Source organism: Hirundo rustica, chromosome 2, assembly GCF_015227805.2.
Source record: "Hirundo rustica isolate bHirRus1 chromosome 2, bHirRus1.pri.v3, whole genome shotgun sequence".
Lineage (NCBI taxonomy): Eukaryota > Metazoa > Chordata > Aves > Passeriformes > Hirundinidae > Hirundo > Hirundo rustica.
In genome coordinates, this window is record NC_053451.1 from 20,586,996 (window position 1) to 20,604,680 (window position 17,685).

At 39.0% G+C, this 17,685-nt stretch overlaps 1 protein-coding gene across 5 annotated transcripts; it reads right to left on the reverse strand.

Moving 5' to 3' along the window:
* Positions 1 to 948: 948 nt before the first annotated feature.
* CEP97 (centrosomal protein 97) lies at positions 949 to 17,598 on the reverse strand. 5 transcript variants are annotated; one of them, XR_005699571.1, is made up of 13 exons: positions 17,502 to 17,598; positions 15,134 to 15,276; positions 14,036 to 14,194; positions 13,537 to 13,638; positions 12,947 to 13,060; positions 11,936 to 12,102; positions 10,643 to 10,807; positions 8,800 to 8,933; positions 7,497 to 8,268; positions 6,406 to 6,481; positions 4,239 to 5,670; positions 1,639 to 1,757; positions 949 to 1,119 (listed from the first exon to the last, which is right to left on the reverse strand). XR_005699571.1 is itself a non-coding variant. In XM_040056358.1 (11 exons), exons 1-11 carry the CDS (start codon positions 17,551 to 17,553, stop codon positions 4,957 to 4,959), a joined length of 2,598 nt encoding a protein of 865 aa, XP_039912292.1. In that variant the 5' UTR covers positions 17,554 to 17,598; the 3' UTR covers positions 949 to 4,956. The 5 variants fall into 5 exon arrangements, 1 of the variants encoding a protein (XP_039912292.1); XR_005699570.1 differs by having other exon boundaries at positions 949 to 1,757; XR_005699568.1 differs by having other exon boundaries at positions 949 to 1,757; positions 4,048 to 5,670.
* Positions 17,599 to 17,685: the final 87 nt, after the last annotated feature.

The following is a 17,685-nucleotide window of genomic DNA, read 5'->3' on the forward strand; positions in this document are numbered from 1 at the left end:
AGAACTGCAAATCATGAAGACCAATTTCAGAGTCGTTGGTGAACTCATTTAGTGTACCGTACTACGCTCTTACCCTCCTAGGCACTGGAACAGTGGCCATCAGATGTCTCAGCTGTACCAAGTAAAGAATGCCAATGCTTACCTTGTCATCACTTGCTTTCTATTCCTGAGCTTCCCATGTCCAGAAGAGCCCTCCAATAGTAAGATTATGACAATAGCCATAAGAGTCAATATAAGGTACAGCTTAAAAATTTCAGTAAATGTACAAATCATTTATTTAAAATTCAAAACTTAGAGATACAAACAAAATACTTAAGAAATAATAAATCCAAAATGTAAACACTTATAGAAAATATATATGAACAGTAGCAATTTAACCACCCACCATTCTTTACAGAAAACAGCAAGAAATAGACAAATCAATATCCAATTGGGTTTTTTTCTCAAATTCTAGTTTAGAGGTAGAATACTCCTGTGAAAGTCTCAAAAAATTTTAATTCAATAAAATTATGCTACAAATGAATTTGGCCCATATACTTATAAACATAATGAAGCCAGAAAAAAAGATTTTTACTGAGAGCTTTTGTACAATAAAATTTGGCATGGCACTTTTCAAGAGATAAAGCACCTTTCCTGATAAATATCGGTTTATGTTTTTGCAAGAAACAGATTCTGTGCTTTTGCCATTACTGACAAAGAAAACATTTAAAAATAGACAGAGTCCCAACTTTTTGGCAGGCATATAGAAAGCGTTTCTCAGTAACTTGTCCTAGAAAGCCAATCTAGGGGAGGAAAAAAAAGTGTAACTATTAAAAGAAGACATTTTGAAAGATTTTATGAATACTTGATACTTATTTGGGTGGCACAGTCCTCACGCGGTGGGGGGGGAAAGGGGAAATTTAATATAACAGGAGAGGAAAAAAAAAAGTGTCTTTTCCACTAGCAGGGGAACTGACCAGTTTTTACATTTTATTGTCATTCAGTCTCCCCCAACTGCTACAATTCTATCCTCTCAGGACAAAGCGTATCTGTGTGAGACACACTAGAACATCAAGTGCAATAAAAATTACCCAGGTAATCTCAAAGGAACATATACTCCATTTTTGTTCCTCAGATAACCTGCTCACAAGTAGAAACAAAAGTTAGAATTCTTCAGACGATATATACAAATTCATAAAAAACAGGAGCACTTTGCAAGCTCAAATACAAACATTATTCAGAAAAAAACACCTTTTTTTATATAGAGACTGGCTGCTAAGTGCTTTATTTAAACCGCTGCATGCAAATAGTAGAACCTATGGTTGTTTAAGAAACTTAATCAACAACTTAGGTTTCTGCAATTTAGTTAAGCATGGATGTTCTCAAGTATTTGCTGAAGGACATTTGTGGTTCAGAAGCAGCAAAATAAAATTTGCAGTCTTAATGCCTTCTTGCTTTATGGTATATAGAACCACTTGTCTCAGCCTTCAGAAAAAGAGGCAAAAGAGTAATTTTTGCCACAGACTAGCTGAAAATAGGCTTGCATGTGCCAGCTATCTCATTTGGGGCAAAACTACTTGTGGTGCAGTTTAAATAGTCTGAGCTATATTTATCTGATTTTTCTGAAGCAAATTAAAGAAGCATTTGAACTGTACTCACGGCAGAGCTGGCAAATAACCAAGTTATCTCTCCCACTAACACTGGAGGATCAGCCCAGGACAAAACATAAGAGATAAGCTTTTCTTCTACAAAGTACATTCTTCTGCTGAACATGAAGCCTTGCAAAAGGAAAGAATATAGTATTAACACAGGAAAGTTTCAGGTATATTTTAGGCCTTCCAATTCCTTTATGAAATTTCCATCACCTCCAACTGTGCATCCCTATCCAGTTAAAAGAACATTACATACCTAGATTAAGGAAGCTTACTTGAACAAAGATGAGTAAATGCTAAGCCATATATTAAACTATGATACTTCTACATCATGATTCTTTGAGAGCTCAAAACAGAGCTGAAAGAAGACAATTTTAAGTATACATCCAGTTTTAGTCATTATTTTTCCACTATCTCTCATCATGTCTTTCCCTGTATGTATTTTAATGGTCAGGATGAAAGTATTTTCTGTATATACAAACTAATTTCTGTATATACAGACTAATTTAACCCTGTAAAAACTAATCCAAAACTTCACCATTCTTTGATTTCTCTATATTTAGGCAACTCATCTTCTACACATGCAAGATAGTTTTTAGAATATTAGAAAAAAAATTCTAGTATTTCATTGTTTTCCAAAAAAAGTAAGATAAAGCTGAATATTTGTTGGTACATGCTTCATTGTACCTGCATAAAACCATTTCTGGATATACAGGTTACACATTAATAAGGACAACAGCTGACTACAGCATTAGTTAAAGTAAGTTGCATTGTCTTTGTGCTTGCAAGTCCTGATAACAAAGGAAATGTCAAGAAACATCTAGGGCTTCCATGAAAAATTTACTTGCACCAAGTTGTCCCCCTCTGACAACTCCAAAATTCAAGTTGTTTCACCTCTAACTATGCAGCAAAAGTGACAATGCAAAACAGCAAAATATATGTGGTCCCTCAGTGTCTCCAGTAAGTGAAACATTGTTATTATCCAGGCAGTCTAGTTTCTCCCAAGTCTTGCAATAAAGCACTCTGCCATGAAAGAGAACTTCCTCCATTACACCTGACCACTGCCTCCAGAGTGTAAGATCCCACAACTGTTCCACAGACTGAAATAATTCCTCTCTCAAAATCCAAAATCTTCTTTTTGATGTTTGGGATTTTTTATATAAACATACTGATATTCAAAGAGCTAGGTCTTACGAACTGCAGACCCCCCAAGTGTGTCAGATTTAAAGCCAAGTTCAGCACCTTCAGAGGACAAGGGTATGATCCTGTGGACTACACATTGCTTTGCCCAGGTTATCAGATCTTGGGATACATTAATACACCTGTACCATTTTCAATGCCCAAGCACAACTGCGCTTTAAGATCTAACTATGAATACGGTCATGCTACAAACGTGCTGTAACCACATTCAGTTAGAAAGACAGCACATTAAGAACCTACCACCTCAGTTGTTCTGGGTTTTCATTAAAGTTCCCATATATGCAAGGCACAGTCAAGGGTCAGCCTGACTGCAGAGACAGCTCTTTGGAGAAGTTGGTGCCCTAGAACTTTTCAGAGTGGGAGAAAGAGAGATGATGGCTACTCTATACACAGAGATAAGCTTTATTCTTCCAAGGTGAACTTCACCACTGGAAACACAGCTGGTACAAGTCCAATACACCATTTATGTTCTAAATAAAGGATATTTTGAGGCCTCAAGCAGATATTGGCCACCCACCAAACTACTGAGTAGTGGTAAATTTCAGCTTGGAACCTACGGCAGACATGCAACCAAAGCTTTCACAAAAACTGAATTATTTTACATGGTAACGTGGCCATAAGAGTCATTTTTAAAGAGTGCTAGTTGGTTGTAGTGACACCATAGCACCAGAAGTTAACCTGTGGATCCAGACAATTACAATAAGCATGTCTTTGTAACTGAGAAGTAAACATTAGCAAACTACTGCAACACTGGCCTTCCAGTACACATTGCAAAATGCAGCATCAGCAAATGCAATGGACCCCTGTAGATAACAACAACAACTTTTATTTTACTAGTATCCATCACAAATCACATGGCAAAACAGATTTCCCTTGTCACTGTTGAAGTATACCAAGATACCTGATAGTTTTCCATGAAAAAACCCAACATAGCAATGGCTAGGTAAGATACAAAGCCTGCGGCTTTCCCAGTGTTTAAGTGGAAAGCATAGCCTAGGTATCTCAGCATATTTCCTAACAGAGAAGAAATACAACTTCTTATCCACATCTAATTAAAATGTCAAATACTGGACATACAGGCAAAAACAAAACAAAACCCAAAAAACCAAAAACAAAACAAATGCAATAGAGATATCATGAAATAGTTTTAAGTAATGGGATTTGCTTTTAGTATTTATACCTGTAGATAGAAATAGCTGTGATCCATCAAACTCACCAATGTCTTGAAAGCCTTGCAAATCCAAATCCCTCAAGGACATCAGCATCCTCCTGGATTCTAATACATATGCCACCAAGCCTGCTGCTGTACCCTGCAGGGCAGTCTTGGAAATGATGTTCCCAAATCACACGCCTTTCAGAAATTCTTATTTAGTCCTGGCTGCTGCTGGTTCCATTTTTAAGTCTTACCTGAGAAGGCAGGGAAATTCAACCCCAGGGCAAACAAAGGTCAAAGCTTGTTTGAAACTCCCCGAGGTATCTCTCCTCCAAGTCCTTGTTTCATGGTGTATGTAAATGATCTAATTCCTTGCCAGCAGCTTCCAGTTATTTACAGAAAAGTCACAGACTCAGACACTGGTTTTCTGGAATGCATCTTTGATACACTGACCAAGTTACTCTTGTTTCAAAAGAAGTCAGAGAAGCAACTTTTCATCTTTCTCAGAAGGCTGTATCCTGCCTATGGCAGGATATACTGCCTATACTGACTCCATTTCTTCCCAAATTGTTTGCTTCTCTCTGCAAAATAAGACCTTAATTTTTCTTTGCAGGAAAAAAAACCAAACAAATACTTACTAACACATTCACCAAAGTGAATTTACAGCAAACATTACCACCACCACCCACCCCCCCAGTCTTCAGAATTAATTTAATGGAGGCCAGTTATTAGGATACCAGTTTTATGTTTGAAAATAAAGTGCATAATGATTGTCACTGAGAACTTTGCTGATTTCAGGTTAGCATAGTTAGTGTCTATCCTCAGCAACACCAATAAAACAGTAATTACAACATAAACGCATAACATGAGTCAAAATCTGGAACAGCACACATGAAAAATAAGTTTTGTATAAACAGGAAAAAGGAAGAGAAAGTGAAATGGAATCCCTAGTCCTCTGTGGAAATGATCCTTTTATACAGCTATCCCAACATGCAGCATCTGAAATGAAGAGTCATGGCCTGTTTGCTTCCCTTCTACTATTTCTGAGTTCAGTTTGTAGCTTTCTGGTGGTGTCTGACAGATTTCACCTCGGACAGGGGAAGATGTGTCTTGAGGGAGCTCTACAGAGACAGTGTCAGAGGAAGAATCTTGGCTTTCTGCTGACACAGCAATTTGTAGACAGCTGCCCTCCATTTCCTCATTGCAATCTGTGTCTTCATCAGCCTCTTCCAGCTGCTGAACAGATTTTAAATACTGTTCTATCAGACCACTGTCCTGCTCATTACTAGAGCTCTCTTTACTTTGCCCACACTCCCCAGGGCCATCCTCTGCATCTGAACAACATACTAAAACACAATCGCCACGTTCTTTGACGGTTTCCATTGAAAGGGAGCTCTCAGTTTCTTCAGCTAAGCTCTTTTCAGAGCTACACAGGTCACTGGCATCAGTCTGATCAGCTGCAGAAGAATGAAAGCCAGAATCTGGGAACTGCAACAAAGACTTTTCCTGAAGATCATCCTCACTAGCAGGAACTAACATAGCAGAACTAACAGCTGGTGGTGTTTCTTGCTCCACTGTGGATGACTGAATAGGTGGTTTGGATGAACATAAAGCACTGGCTGAAGGGATCACAGCACCTCCTAAATTCTGCATCACTGAAAGCTGCCATTGTTGAAGGGATTTAACCTGTGAAGTTAAAGAGAAAAATTCATTATAAAATGCAGTTAAATGTATTTTGATTTCTAGAGGATTTCTTGCATTCAGCAACTGAGCTCAAGCATAAAATCCAAGACCAAGTGGCAAACAAAATGTTTCCTGTATCTTTAGGGAAACTTTGTTCTTCTCACTGTGAAATCATGGCTTTCAAAACTACATGCCAAACACTAACAGAGCACACAAGCTCCCAATTCAAGTACCTGAAAAAAAATAAATCTGTTCTTAAAACCAGAAAGGATTTATCTGTTTTAAAGAAAACAGCCTTATTTTTGGAAAGAAAGCTTATTAAAAGGTGTATTAATAACTTTTCTGCCTCAAAAATGAGTTGCTCATAAGCAAAACGGCTTGACATAATTTCATTTGCCATGGGCATTTACCAGTCATTCTTCACAGTTCTGCTTATGTTTATTTAGCTTTTCTTGCACTTTGTCTTCCTTCTCACACCAGGCCACAATTTAGTCTTTTGTAATAAAACCAGTGTTCTTGCACTAATGTTCTGAAGGCTTTTCCCCCCCACAATACCAGTATAGCAGAAAACACAGCAACAAGATTCTATTAAACCCTTCAAATTACCATTGGAAAAACTCTGATATGTCTCTTCAGGATCTACAGTTAGAAATAATGCAAATTCACATATAAGCAGATGCAAATTCAAATTCCAAATTCACATTTAAGCAGAAAAACAAGAGGACTAAAATTACTTACCTGGTTCCAAAGAAATTTGACAGCTTCCTCCTGAACAAGCCTCTGCATTTTATCTTCCTCTCTTTCTTTTCTTAGTCTGCAAGAACATACATCCAAAATTTATGCAGCTTAAATAAGCAACATTTGGGTAACAAGAGCAACAAGAATACATTAAAATGCCTACTTATATAACAGCACCTTTGAAGGACACAACAGAGCCTAACATTAAGAAATTACTGCAGTCTGGCTTGCCATAAATACCCAGCTGCTGACTTCAAGTTTCTTTTCCAGATACATTTAAATCCTGCTTCCTTTTACTGCAGCACACTTGTTGGCTTGGCGGTAACGTGCCTTCTCATAAACTGAACCTGATCTCTTGTTTTTTCCTGCACAGTTATCACCCCACCCCCACCAAACAGTACTTCTTCATTTCAAATTATGCTGTCCCCACAGATGAATTATGATGTGCAAGCTTGGGAGTTTCTAGAGGTTCACTGAGCACTTAACTTGACTCACAGAACTTTTGTCACTTGTGACAGCAAAGAAAAACAGCCTGTCAGACTGACAGATCCAGGCTGATCCAGAAAGATATTAAATAAATCCAGAATTTTTGTCTTATAAATTGAGGAACTTTGACTATGATCTTCTCCAAAAATGGATTCACAGGATCAAAAATGAAAACAGAACCAAACACAGAGTCACATTTTAAAATTGTATCATACAAGGTAGAGGAAATTCTTTTCACCAGCAACAGAAGAATGACTCTCAGTATGGAGACTTGATTTACAGACTCTGTAATTGTGAGAAGACAAGTAAAAAAATCCCACGCAGCAATTTCTATTTCGAAATATGCAAGTCCTGCTAATAGAGGAATAGAAAAATATCTTCTAACCCAATCCACTTATAGAAGGCACTTAGAGTATGAATAGCTACATGCAAAACTGTGCTTACCAACAGGAAGTCATCCTGAAACGTAATCACTTTTATGTATCTGATGCTAGGTTTTACTGTGAGTAGTTATATCAAGCTATATGTGTATCTGTTCTGAAATACTCTGGAATAATAGTTATACTCGTACAGACTTGAGAATACACAGCATGACCTCAACTTACTTTTCTATTTCAGCTGTTAAGCAAATGATGTGCTCCTGCATTCTGTTTAGTCGAATTTCATTCCGCACCTCCTTGGCTTGAGGATGGTAGTTCCTCGTGTAAAATCCTCTCCAGGAAGCCTGAAGCTTGGTAGCTGCTTCAGTCATCCTTTGCAGTTCAGCTGCACCTTGATCAGCTGGTGCTGCACCTTGCAGAGCCAGCGAACCAGACCTTTCTTCTGTCATCTGGTCAGGACAAGGAGTTTTTACTCCTGATTCAGCACCTAACAGGGTGCTGGGATGACTGTACAGAACTTGGCCTCCAGAGGCCCCTACAGAGCTGCCAGCCTTTGCAGCCAGCCCAGCTGCTACTGGATCAGAAGCAGGCACCTGCAGGATTTCTTTGATACTCTCTTGTGTTTCCACACTTCCTGCTGCTCTATTAGAGTCCTCTCCTGTAACAGACAAATCTTCACGCTTGTTAGTTGCTTGCCTACTATTAACATCTCTCACACATTCAATCACTGTAGTATCATCATCTTCTAGGCCCAAATTGATTCCATGTGGCTTCAGGTCTGAAGCAGGAGACACTGGAGACAGTCCTGAAGCAACTGGCATGAAAGTAGACTCTGAGGATAAAAGGCTGCTGTTCAGTTTGTCTTCACCTGTCTGTATATCTTCAAGGTGTAGCTCCTTGGAAAAGCTTCTTTCACGAAGAAAAGTGTTCTTTACTGCATAGGAATGATCACTGTTTGCACTTGGTCCAACCCAAGAATTCCTCTGGATAACAGGTTCTAGATAGGCAGAAATCCACATTACAGTGTTAAGGTATTTCAATAATAGTAAGAGTTTATTTAATTCATAGGGATTCCCAGTTTGGTTTTGGCAGTTAGCACCTGGGTGGGTAAGATGACCTAACATGTTAGTAATGATGAGCATTATTTCTGTATCAGGACAACACTTACCACAGTAACATCTAAACTTGGCAAATACTGGGTACAGGAAATTGCACAAACTGCACTTCCTTGGAGAATAAACTTGCATAAAATAGAAAAATCAAAGTATTAACTCTTTAGTTTGTTGGACTGGGTTTTTCACCTAACCAGTCTACTAGCATTTCAAGACATAAAGAAGCATGGACTGGATTTTTTTTAGAAACAAAGTATAACTCCATTTGAGAAAATCAAAGATGAATAAAATAAAACAACAACAGGGCCTTGTTCTGAAATTCCTTCCACAAAGTTACCTATGCTCAAAAGAGAAGTATTTATTTTTATATTTTATATTTCCACAGGTTAGGTCACAGGTGTAGATTAGCTGCTTACCCTTTTCAAGAACCATCTGTGATGGCTGGCCCAGGCCACTGTGTTCATGGACAACTGGCACTGTTCTGCTGGGAGCAGAAGTTGTAGGTGGTTCTTCATTTCGGTTTTCATGCATCAACTGCCTCTGGTGGAGTCTAAGCACAGAGTGCAAACAATAGATTTTATGTTTCTTTTCAACTTTCTTTTGCACAGAAAACATCTAAAGGAAACTCTGAACTATTTCAAAGGAAACAAGTGATCAGAACATTCTAAACAAGAGTCTATACCTACAAGACACTAACAGGACTACTCACAAAGCAGGGGACTGCAGTCTTTTCCTGCTCCCCTTCCTCCTGTCCCTCTTTCTTCATTACATGTATTTAAAAAAAGAGAAGAAGCCCAACATGCAATTCTGACTATTGACTGAAAATCATGAGATATTTCTACACACAAGGTAGGCAAGCAGATATGTAGTGTCTAATGTGGAATACATTATGTGTGTAGGTATAGAGGAGTTTGAAGAATGGCAGGAGTACCTTTTAAATTTCAAAGTGAGTGAATCAAGGAATAGGTGCTCCTGTTACTAAAGGCCCAAAATCATAGTACAAATCAACAAATATTGCCACAAAAAAAAAAAAAATCCTTTACAAACTCAGAGAACACACAGGTTGTTTCAGCCCAGCTAAATTAGAAGATCATGAGGCAGAGGTCAAACTGTCCTATAAATCATACATAGGTATGCATTTGTACAGGTGAGAATTTGAGGGGATTGTTCTTTCTAAAAGATTTTTTTTTTTGCTTGGTTGTTGAGGGGTTTTTAAAGAGTTATATTTAGCAGAACAACTTCCTGAATTTCCCCCAGAAACGTGAATGCCAGAGCACTTAGCTAGCAATTCCAAGGTCAAGATGCCTTGACTGCACCTTCTCCTCAGAAACAGCTACATTTCTATAATTTCCTCCTGGAGATCCATCTTGCACACTTGCAAAGTGTGCAGTAACTCCTTCGAGATACTCCCAAGTTTGTGCCCCTTTTGATGAGATAGCCTTCTGCTAGCCACAACACTTTTGTTGCTCAACTTTGTAACCACGCTATGCCACTTCAGTAGCCTGCTCCTGAGAGCTGAATTTTCTGCTTTAATTTTCTGGGGAAAAAAAAATAAATAGGTCCTGGGGAATAGAACAACCTGTACTGCTACGTTTTCTGGCTTCTAACCAAAATTATTTCACCTTTACATGGATGAAAAATGCAGCATGATAACTCTACTCATCTATTTGCACAGACCTTAGTGAAACAGCCACTGCCGGCAGAGCCAGCAGGCTCTCCAGAGGCCTCTGCTGATAGACCTCATGCCAGGTACAGATGGACAAATGCATCACTGGGAACAGTGTCCCTCAAAGGACAAACTTAACTTAAAAACCAAGAAATAACATCTCAGCAATAAAAAAAGTGGCTAATACACCAGTGTACCACAATAGTCCTCATTTACAGTTAGAATAAAAGCTAAGCTCCTTTTTGAAGTTTTCATCATTTTTTTATGTGGCAAAAAAAAAAAAATCCCAGTACATAGATGTTTATTTTAATCACAGTTCTAACACAAATTACCTTCAGTGTCCTACAAAGCACAGACTGAAAAATATAAAGAGTTTTCCCCTAGATGGCCCAGAAAGCAGGAAAACACTCCTGCTGCTGCTGCCTTGCCTCTCATTCCCATCTAGGACACATCCTGTACCTCCATGGCACTTTGCATCTCCAGCCCTCACTGTCACTTTGAAATACTTAAAGTGAAATCTTACTACATCTAACACATCAGGTACATAATTATGCTCTCAATTACATTTGCTGAGAAAGAAACTAAGTTCTCACCTTTGCTTACTCAGTATTTTTTCCAGTTTGGCATCCTCTTCAGTCTGGAGTCCATATGCAGATGTGAGAGGACAAACAGTAGCCAAGTACTGAACTAGCTGAACATGCTGCCCAGGTCGATATGACCTTCCTTTCCCTTGACTGTAGAGCCATTCTGCTTTCAAACTGTTAGGAAGGGGGGAAATGGTTTAATAAACAGCACCTTTAATAAACAGCATAGAAGCAGTAACTCTGTTTTCAGTACTGCTCTTCTCGTAGGTACCCAAGAGCCGATCTACAGATCTAAGCCAAACTTGGAACATGTGCAATGCCCAGGGGAACTGGCAATGTCATTACCAGAACAATGAATAATGTATTCATTCACTTAAGCATTGATGAAGCAAACAAAAAAAAACCCACTTGTCCAAAACTGTGCAGTCTCTGCTTTGTGGGTAGTCTTTGAGCACTGAAAACACATTTGTCTCAATGACCTTATCAGTAGAGCTTTCACAGGAACAAGTTCACACAAACATGCAAAACAGACTGAGAGCAAATACTGCTAAAAAGTATTCAACAAATCTGTTTTTCATATTAATTTCTGCCTCAGAATGTTTAATATAATACATCTACATGTAATAACATAGTTAATACAGGACATCCCATTAGTCATGAAAAAAAGTTTAGAATTCTAACAGGCAACTTTCTTGAAAAGTCATAGTATATTATGGTGAAACAGAAATAGAATTGGTTTACCTTTGACCAAAAAAAAAAAAAAAAGGGCACCTTTTTATTTTAGTAGCAAGAGAAAAAGGACATTAATGTCCTAGAATAAAATAATGTCCTGGACTGGAACATGCTTTTACTGGGTAATATTTATGCTGTTCTGATGTCAAGAACTTTGTCATGCAGGCATCATAGTGATATGATGGGCACAGTGATACGGTAACAAGTGATTTGAGCAAAATAATATTTAACTAATTGATAATGGGAAGAAAAAAAAAAAAGCTAAATCTAGAAATGCACACGCAAACCATGCTCTTTGTATAAGGGCACGTTTGAGCTTCCCTCAAGACATCAGCTTTAACACCTGCTGATTGTCACACTGACTTTGCAGAAAGAAAGGGTACCAGACCACAGTTTTGCTTTGTGGAAGTGCTCCTGTGAGTTGAGCTTAACTTCATATCTCTATCTAAACAAACTGGTGGTCTTACATAATAATTCCAGTGTAACAGAGAAAAAATTAACTAAAGCAATTTAAGCTTAGCCAAACTTTAAATTAAGAACTTTAGAAATTTAATAATACTATAATGTCACCTTTCCTTCTGAGAAATCACATATCCATCAAGAATTTTAAGATTCAGACACCAGCTGACAATATAAGGCCTGTAGTCAAAGCCAGGGACAGAAGGTGTGGCCATCACACAAGGATTGTTCATAATTGACAGCTGTTCCAATTGGCAAAGAGGGGCCAGGAAAGAAACCTTGAGAAAACAAGATACATTTGTTAACTGAACAGAACATACCACAGCGCATGCAAAACAACAGAATGACAAATAAATAAAAAATCCCATTTGATTTTTGAACACAAAGGACCTCCTATCAACTACTGCCATTTCCCATTAATTCTTGTGAAAGTGCTATTAATCCTTGGAAAGTACTACCTTCTCTTAAAATTCAGGAATGGGGCTTTATGTATAGAAGGGTATAGTGCTTCGATGATCCCAGTTTACCAAAACAGCTTTTGGATTTTGAAAACAAAGAAAAAAACCCAATCAGGTAAGCCAAAAAGCTGGAAAACCCTGTCCTGTTCTGAAGAGAAATTACTACCAAAAAGTTTTCTTCTGACATGAAATCCCAACTTAAGAGTATTGGCCACTACTTATAATAAACAGACAAAGCAATAAAGACAAAAGTCACAGGCAGATTATTTGTTTCTCTTACACAGTGTTTGAAAAATAGGTCAGCGGCAACAAGTGCAATTCAAACCTCTTTTTAAACACAGCAGCTGCAGAAGCTCTCCACAGCACTTTCAACTTTCAGCCAACCACAAAAGATAGGAATTTAGGCCAAAAAGTAACATCCTTGAATATTATAAAAACATAACAGAAAGAAAAGCAAAGTTTCTTTCCAGACTAAATTTTAAAAGATATCACCTAGCTTGTGCAGCTAATGCAAACACTATTATTACACATAAACAATTAAACAATTAGAAGTGGGACTGTTTCGAAGAAGAGAGCCCGTTTGCAGTTACAACCTCAAAAAAATTGTTCAACTTCCTTCTTTCAGTCCACCTAAAGACAAGGTGATCTATCTTCTATAAGTTACCTCATTTAAGTCTCTGATCTCATTTTCTGCCAAAGAAAAAACAGTCAAACTCTGAGGTAGGCAAACAGGGGCAGTGCGAAGTGAAGTTATAATATTTCCATGTAGCAACAGAGTCTATAAAATAAAAATACAGTGATGAAATGAATGTTTGATCAAAATGCACAGATTTCTTTTTCAGGCATCACCTGAGAAAAAGACAAGCAAAAGAACTATAATTAAGGCTTTTTGGTTACAATTTCCAAAAAATTCATTTGGAAACATTTTTCTCTATGGTGTGCATGCCAGAAGAGTTATCAGTATGTTTTGTCTTGATTCATGATAGGAGAAAAGAGAACAAAAAGCCATGAAGAAGATACCACCCTTGTATCTTTACCAAAATCATTAAAGTGGCCATAGAAAAATCACTGCCTTAACTTCTGCAACTTAAAAACAAGGAAAAGAATTCTTACACGCTTCTCTCTAGAAATTACAGTTAATTACTTAAAATGCTCTAAGAGCTAGTGTTCACATAGTGAATGTCTAAAGGCAGCAATTTTCAAAGCAAATCTCTTTATGTAAAGAATATAATAAAAACAGAGAATAACATTTACCTTCAGCGAGGTAAGCTTGGAGAGATCACCTAATTGAGCAATGTTATTGTCTGACAGATCAAGATGCTGAAGAGACAGACAGGAATTGATTTGTTCAATAACCTACAAAAATAAAGAAGTTAGTTACTCACAGTAATTCTTTCTTAGCCACTAAAAAACAGGCATTGATAATTATAAATTATTTTGAAAAATAAACAAAAGCTTACTAGCTAAGTAACACAAAATAAAAGCCATGTTTTAATACAGTTCTATTTTAAAGATAATAATTCTTTTTCCTTATTTGGAGACTATTTCCTTACTGTCATTCCATTTTGATATCAAACCTTTTTTTTTTTATCCTAGACAGCTCTACTCCAAAAGCTGCCCTCTTCTATTTAATAAGCCAGTAGACACAGAACATTAACACTGTTGTTCCAAAACATATTCAGATTTCTTTGCAGCATTTTCCAAATTTCTTTAACACAAGACTCTGATTAATGCAACAGACTAAATACTTTACCTTAAGGTTATTTCCTGCCAAATTCAGCCATTCCAGGTGCACCAAATCCTTCAGCCCTTCCACATACCCAATACTATTATGAGGCAAGTTGAGCACTCGGAGCTTGGTCAGTTTTGCTACACCCATCATTCGCACCAAACGATTGTTGGCTACAGAGAGCTGTATGTACATGAGAAAAAACAGTTTTAACTATGCAGACAGAATAAGATTTTACTTCTAGTAGTTAAAAATCTACTCCAACAGATACTTGTTCAATCTAAGTATTTCATTTTCAAGTAAATAACACAGACAAAAAACCTGTAAGAACCAGGAAATAAATTACTGATCAAAGAATGTAAGTCCTCACACTTCACTCCACAAACTTAAGAGGAAATTCTCCTAGCAATAGCTAAATAGAGGAAAAAGAACGAGGAATTGTGTCATACGAAAATAAGGTTTTAATATCAGAATTGCCAATTCATTGTGCAAATTGTTGCCCCATTCCAGGTGTAAAATTACTTACTGTCAATATGGCAGAGGACAAAATGTTTATCACACAATTTTCAAAAGGTCCTGTGTTAACAGGACTGTAAACCACAAACTTTTTAAAGGGTACACCTTGACTAGGCATACACTTCAGTAACATGATCACCAAGCTGGCAGTGTGGTGAAGGTTTGTTGTAGCAACAAACCCCACCTCTGCCAACTCAGTGTAGCTGGTCTGTAGAAGTTATCAGGCAGCTTTGAGTCTATCCAGAAGCACTTTCAGTGATAATACGTTATTTTTAAGACTACAAAGCTCACTTACTCAAAAGCTTATAAGTATCAAAATTTGAGTTATCAGTGACTTTTCTAAGTGTTCTTATGATGTCCCTCCCCCATTAGGATTTATTTAGCTCATTTTTAGTTACCCAGGTAATTCACAAAACAGTCTCCTCCACTATCAACTGCAGACCTCCACTGAAAGCAGAGCTTTCTACTGTAGTTAGCCATCATTTATTTTCCTCTGAGGACAGTAACTGCTAGCTTACTTCAATTACATAATATGGCCTGAAGGCAGAAGATGCTAACACCATAGCACCATCACTTGATAACAATTTCAAATCAAGTAACACTGACCTGCATGAGATTCCTGCATTTCTCCAAGTGCTCCAATTTAATTATCTGATTTTTGTCCAGAATCAGAGTCTGAGTATCGTCATCACAGGGCAAGGCTGGACCCAGTTTTTGCAATCCTTGACCTGAGCAGTTGACTACCAAGCCTTAGAATGAAAAGGAGAAAAAACAACAAAAAAAAGCACCACAAAATTCATATATGAGAACATGTACTGGAAAAGTAATGCAAGATAAAAAGATTTGTATTATAAGAGACACAGATAATTTGGAAAAATGGATTAACTTTTTTTTCCATGTAAAACTGAAGCAAATTACTTCAGCTCAAACACTTTAAGAGTAACTGATCCAGTTACTAGAAGATATATGTACCAGACACTGTCCCAGTTAAGACTCTGGCAGAATTCTGGGAAAGTCACAACAGATCCTTTGAAGTGAGATGCAGCAAAATTCTGGTAGCTAAATTTAAAGGTGTGATATCAAAACCGCAAATTTCAGATGAACCTAAATTTTAAAATTCTTCAGAGTATTAAATTTTGAGCAGCTTGCCAACTAACCATGTGTAAGCATTCCATCTAAACTAAAAAGCCATTCATGCAGCCATACTACAGCACTGGGGGCTTTGGGAGGAACAAACTGTGTATAGGCTAGCATACCGTTAACTTAATGCAACACACGATTCAAAAGTTCCATGCAAAAAGGGTTGCTACAAAAAGTAAAAAGGCAAATACTTGCCATCTACGGGGAGCTTGAATCCCTGGGTACCCAAAGTGGCACCTGATAACCATAATAGCTTTCATACATTAAGCCTCTGCTGTGTATTTTACATACAAACATCACTATAGTGCTTCTTGTTCTCTTAATAACTGTTCAGTAAATAATGCTTCCTTTTTCAGCAACATATCCCAAATAGTGTTCTCACCCTAATATGCTGCACATATTAATATTACCATTTACAGGTTTTTAGGGGTTAGTTATACTATGGATGGAGACCAACATTTTTTTGTGTACCATTCTCTCAGATAGAGAACATGCATTTCTGAAAAAGGTGTCTGATGACATTCATTATATTTCCATCGTTTTTTTTCAAATCCACGGTTGCCCCAAGAACTTTGGAGAGCAAGACAGAGCCAGCAACCATCACACTCCTGTCTTTGCACATTCTGGGAGAAAGTACCACTTGTTCCTCACTCAAGTAGTCACTTCTGCAACCGCTTGGTCACTTTAATCGACCAGAGAAACTTCACATCTGCCCATTCATCCCAGGGTTTGTTAAAAAAAAAAAACAACAACACAATTGGCCCCTCCAGCCTAGGAGAGAGGCAAGAACCCACACCACTGAATGCAAGAGCGACCCTTTCATTCACATGCAGGAGGTGTCCCACTCACAATGGGGCACTCAGAATGTGTCTTTACACACGGGTCTCTGAGATTTCCAGCATTCAAGTATAACGTGAACCAATTGCTACTTAATACACACAACCATTTATAAAGAACCTGTATTTCTATGGCAACATCATCCACCTGCTTCTCTATTGAACTAGGCATCCCTGCAGTCAGACTTGCTATAATCACTTCTCCATGATGCCAGACAAAGGAAGGTTTTCACAGAGGTGTTAAACGAGCTAGGGTGCTGGCATTATCTCCCTCATCTGGGGGCATCCTTTATGAGCACCTTCAAGATTCAGAGAAGCATAGGTCCCTCTTTCAACACTGTCTGTCCTTCTCCTCACAACCAGCTTTAGTTTGCTTGCTTAAGCATGGCAGTTCAGTATACAGCATATATAACAGAATTATATATATATATACATATAAGTCTACTCAATTAATACAGTTCCATTCTATAAAGACTCATTGATACAATATCTGGGGAACAAGATTTTCCTAATGGGCTTTCAGGATCCAGGAAAACATTTCAAAATCGCTTATTTCTCGTTTGGCAGGAAGCAAGGAACTACACCCTCTGAAGCGGTGCTGTCTCCAAGACCTCTCAGCCCTCCTCTGAAAAGAAAACCGTCTCTATACCATTCATATGCTGGCCTACAAAGGTTCTACAAAGCTGCGGGATCCTCCAGCACGACGGACAGCCGCTCCGAGCCAGAGGCGCTCCTCCTGGCGGGAAGCGGTGCCCGTGCCGCCCGCCTCTCCCCGCGCCACCCGGCCGCTCCCGGCCCCCGCGGAGCCCTCAGGGGCCAGCTGCGAGCGGGGGCAGGGGAGCGGCCGAGCCGGCCCCTCACCCCGAGAGGAGAGGGCGCCGCCGCCTCCACAGTGCCGGGCCCCGCGCCCCTCCGAGCGCCACGGCGCCTTGCCGCGACCCGCAGCCCCCAACATCGCGGCCCCGCCGTCCCCCGCACCTGTGCGGGGCTGCCCTTACCCGCTCCGGCCGCCTCATCGCCCGCCCTGGCCGCAGCGCCGGCCGCCGCCATGCCCCGCGCTTGACAACACCGCCAGGCGACCGAGCGCCAGGCGCCGACGGGCCGGGCCGCTCCGCTAGGGGAGCACCGCGCCTTTTATGCTGGGTAGGGCGGCGGGTCCCACGTTCGGGACCGCGCGGGGTT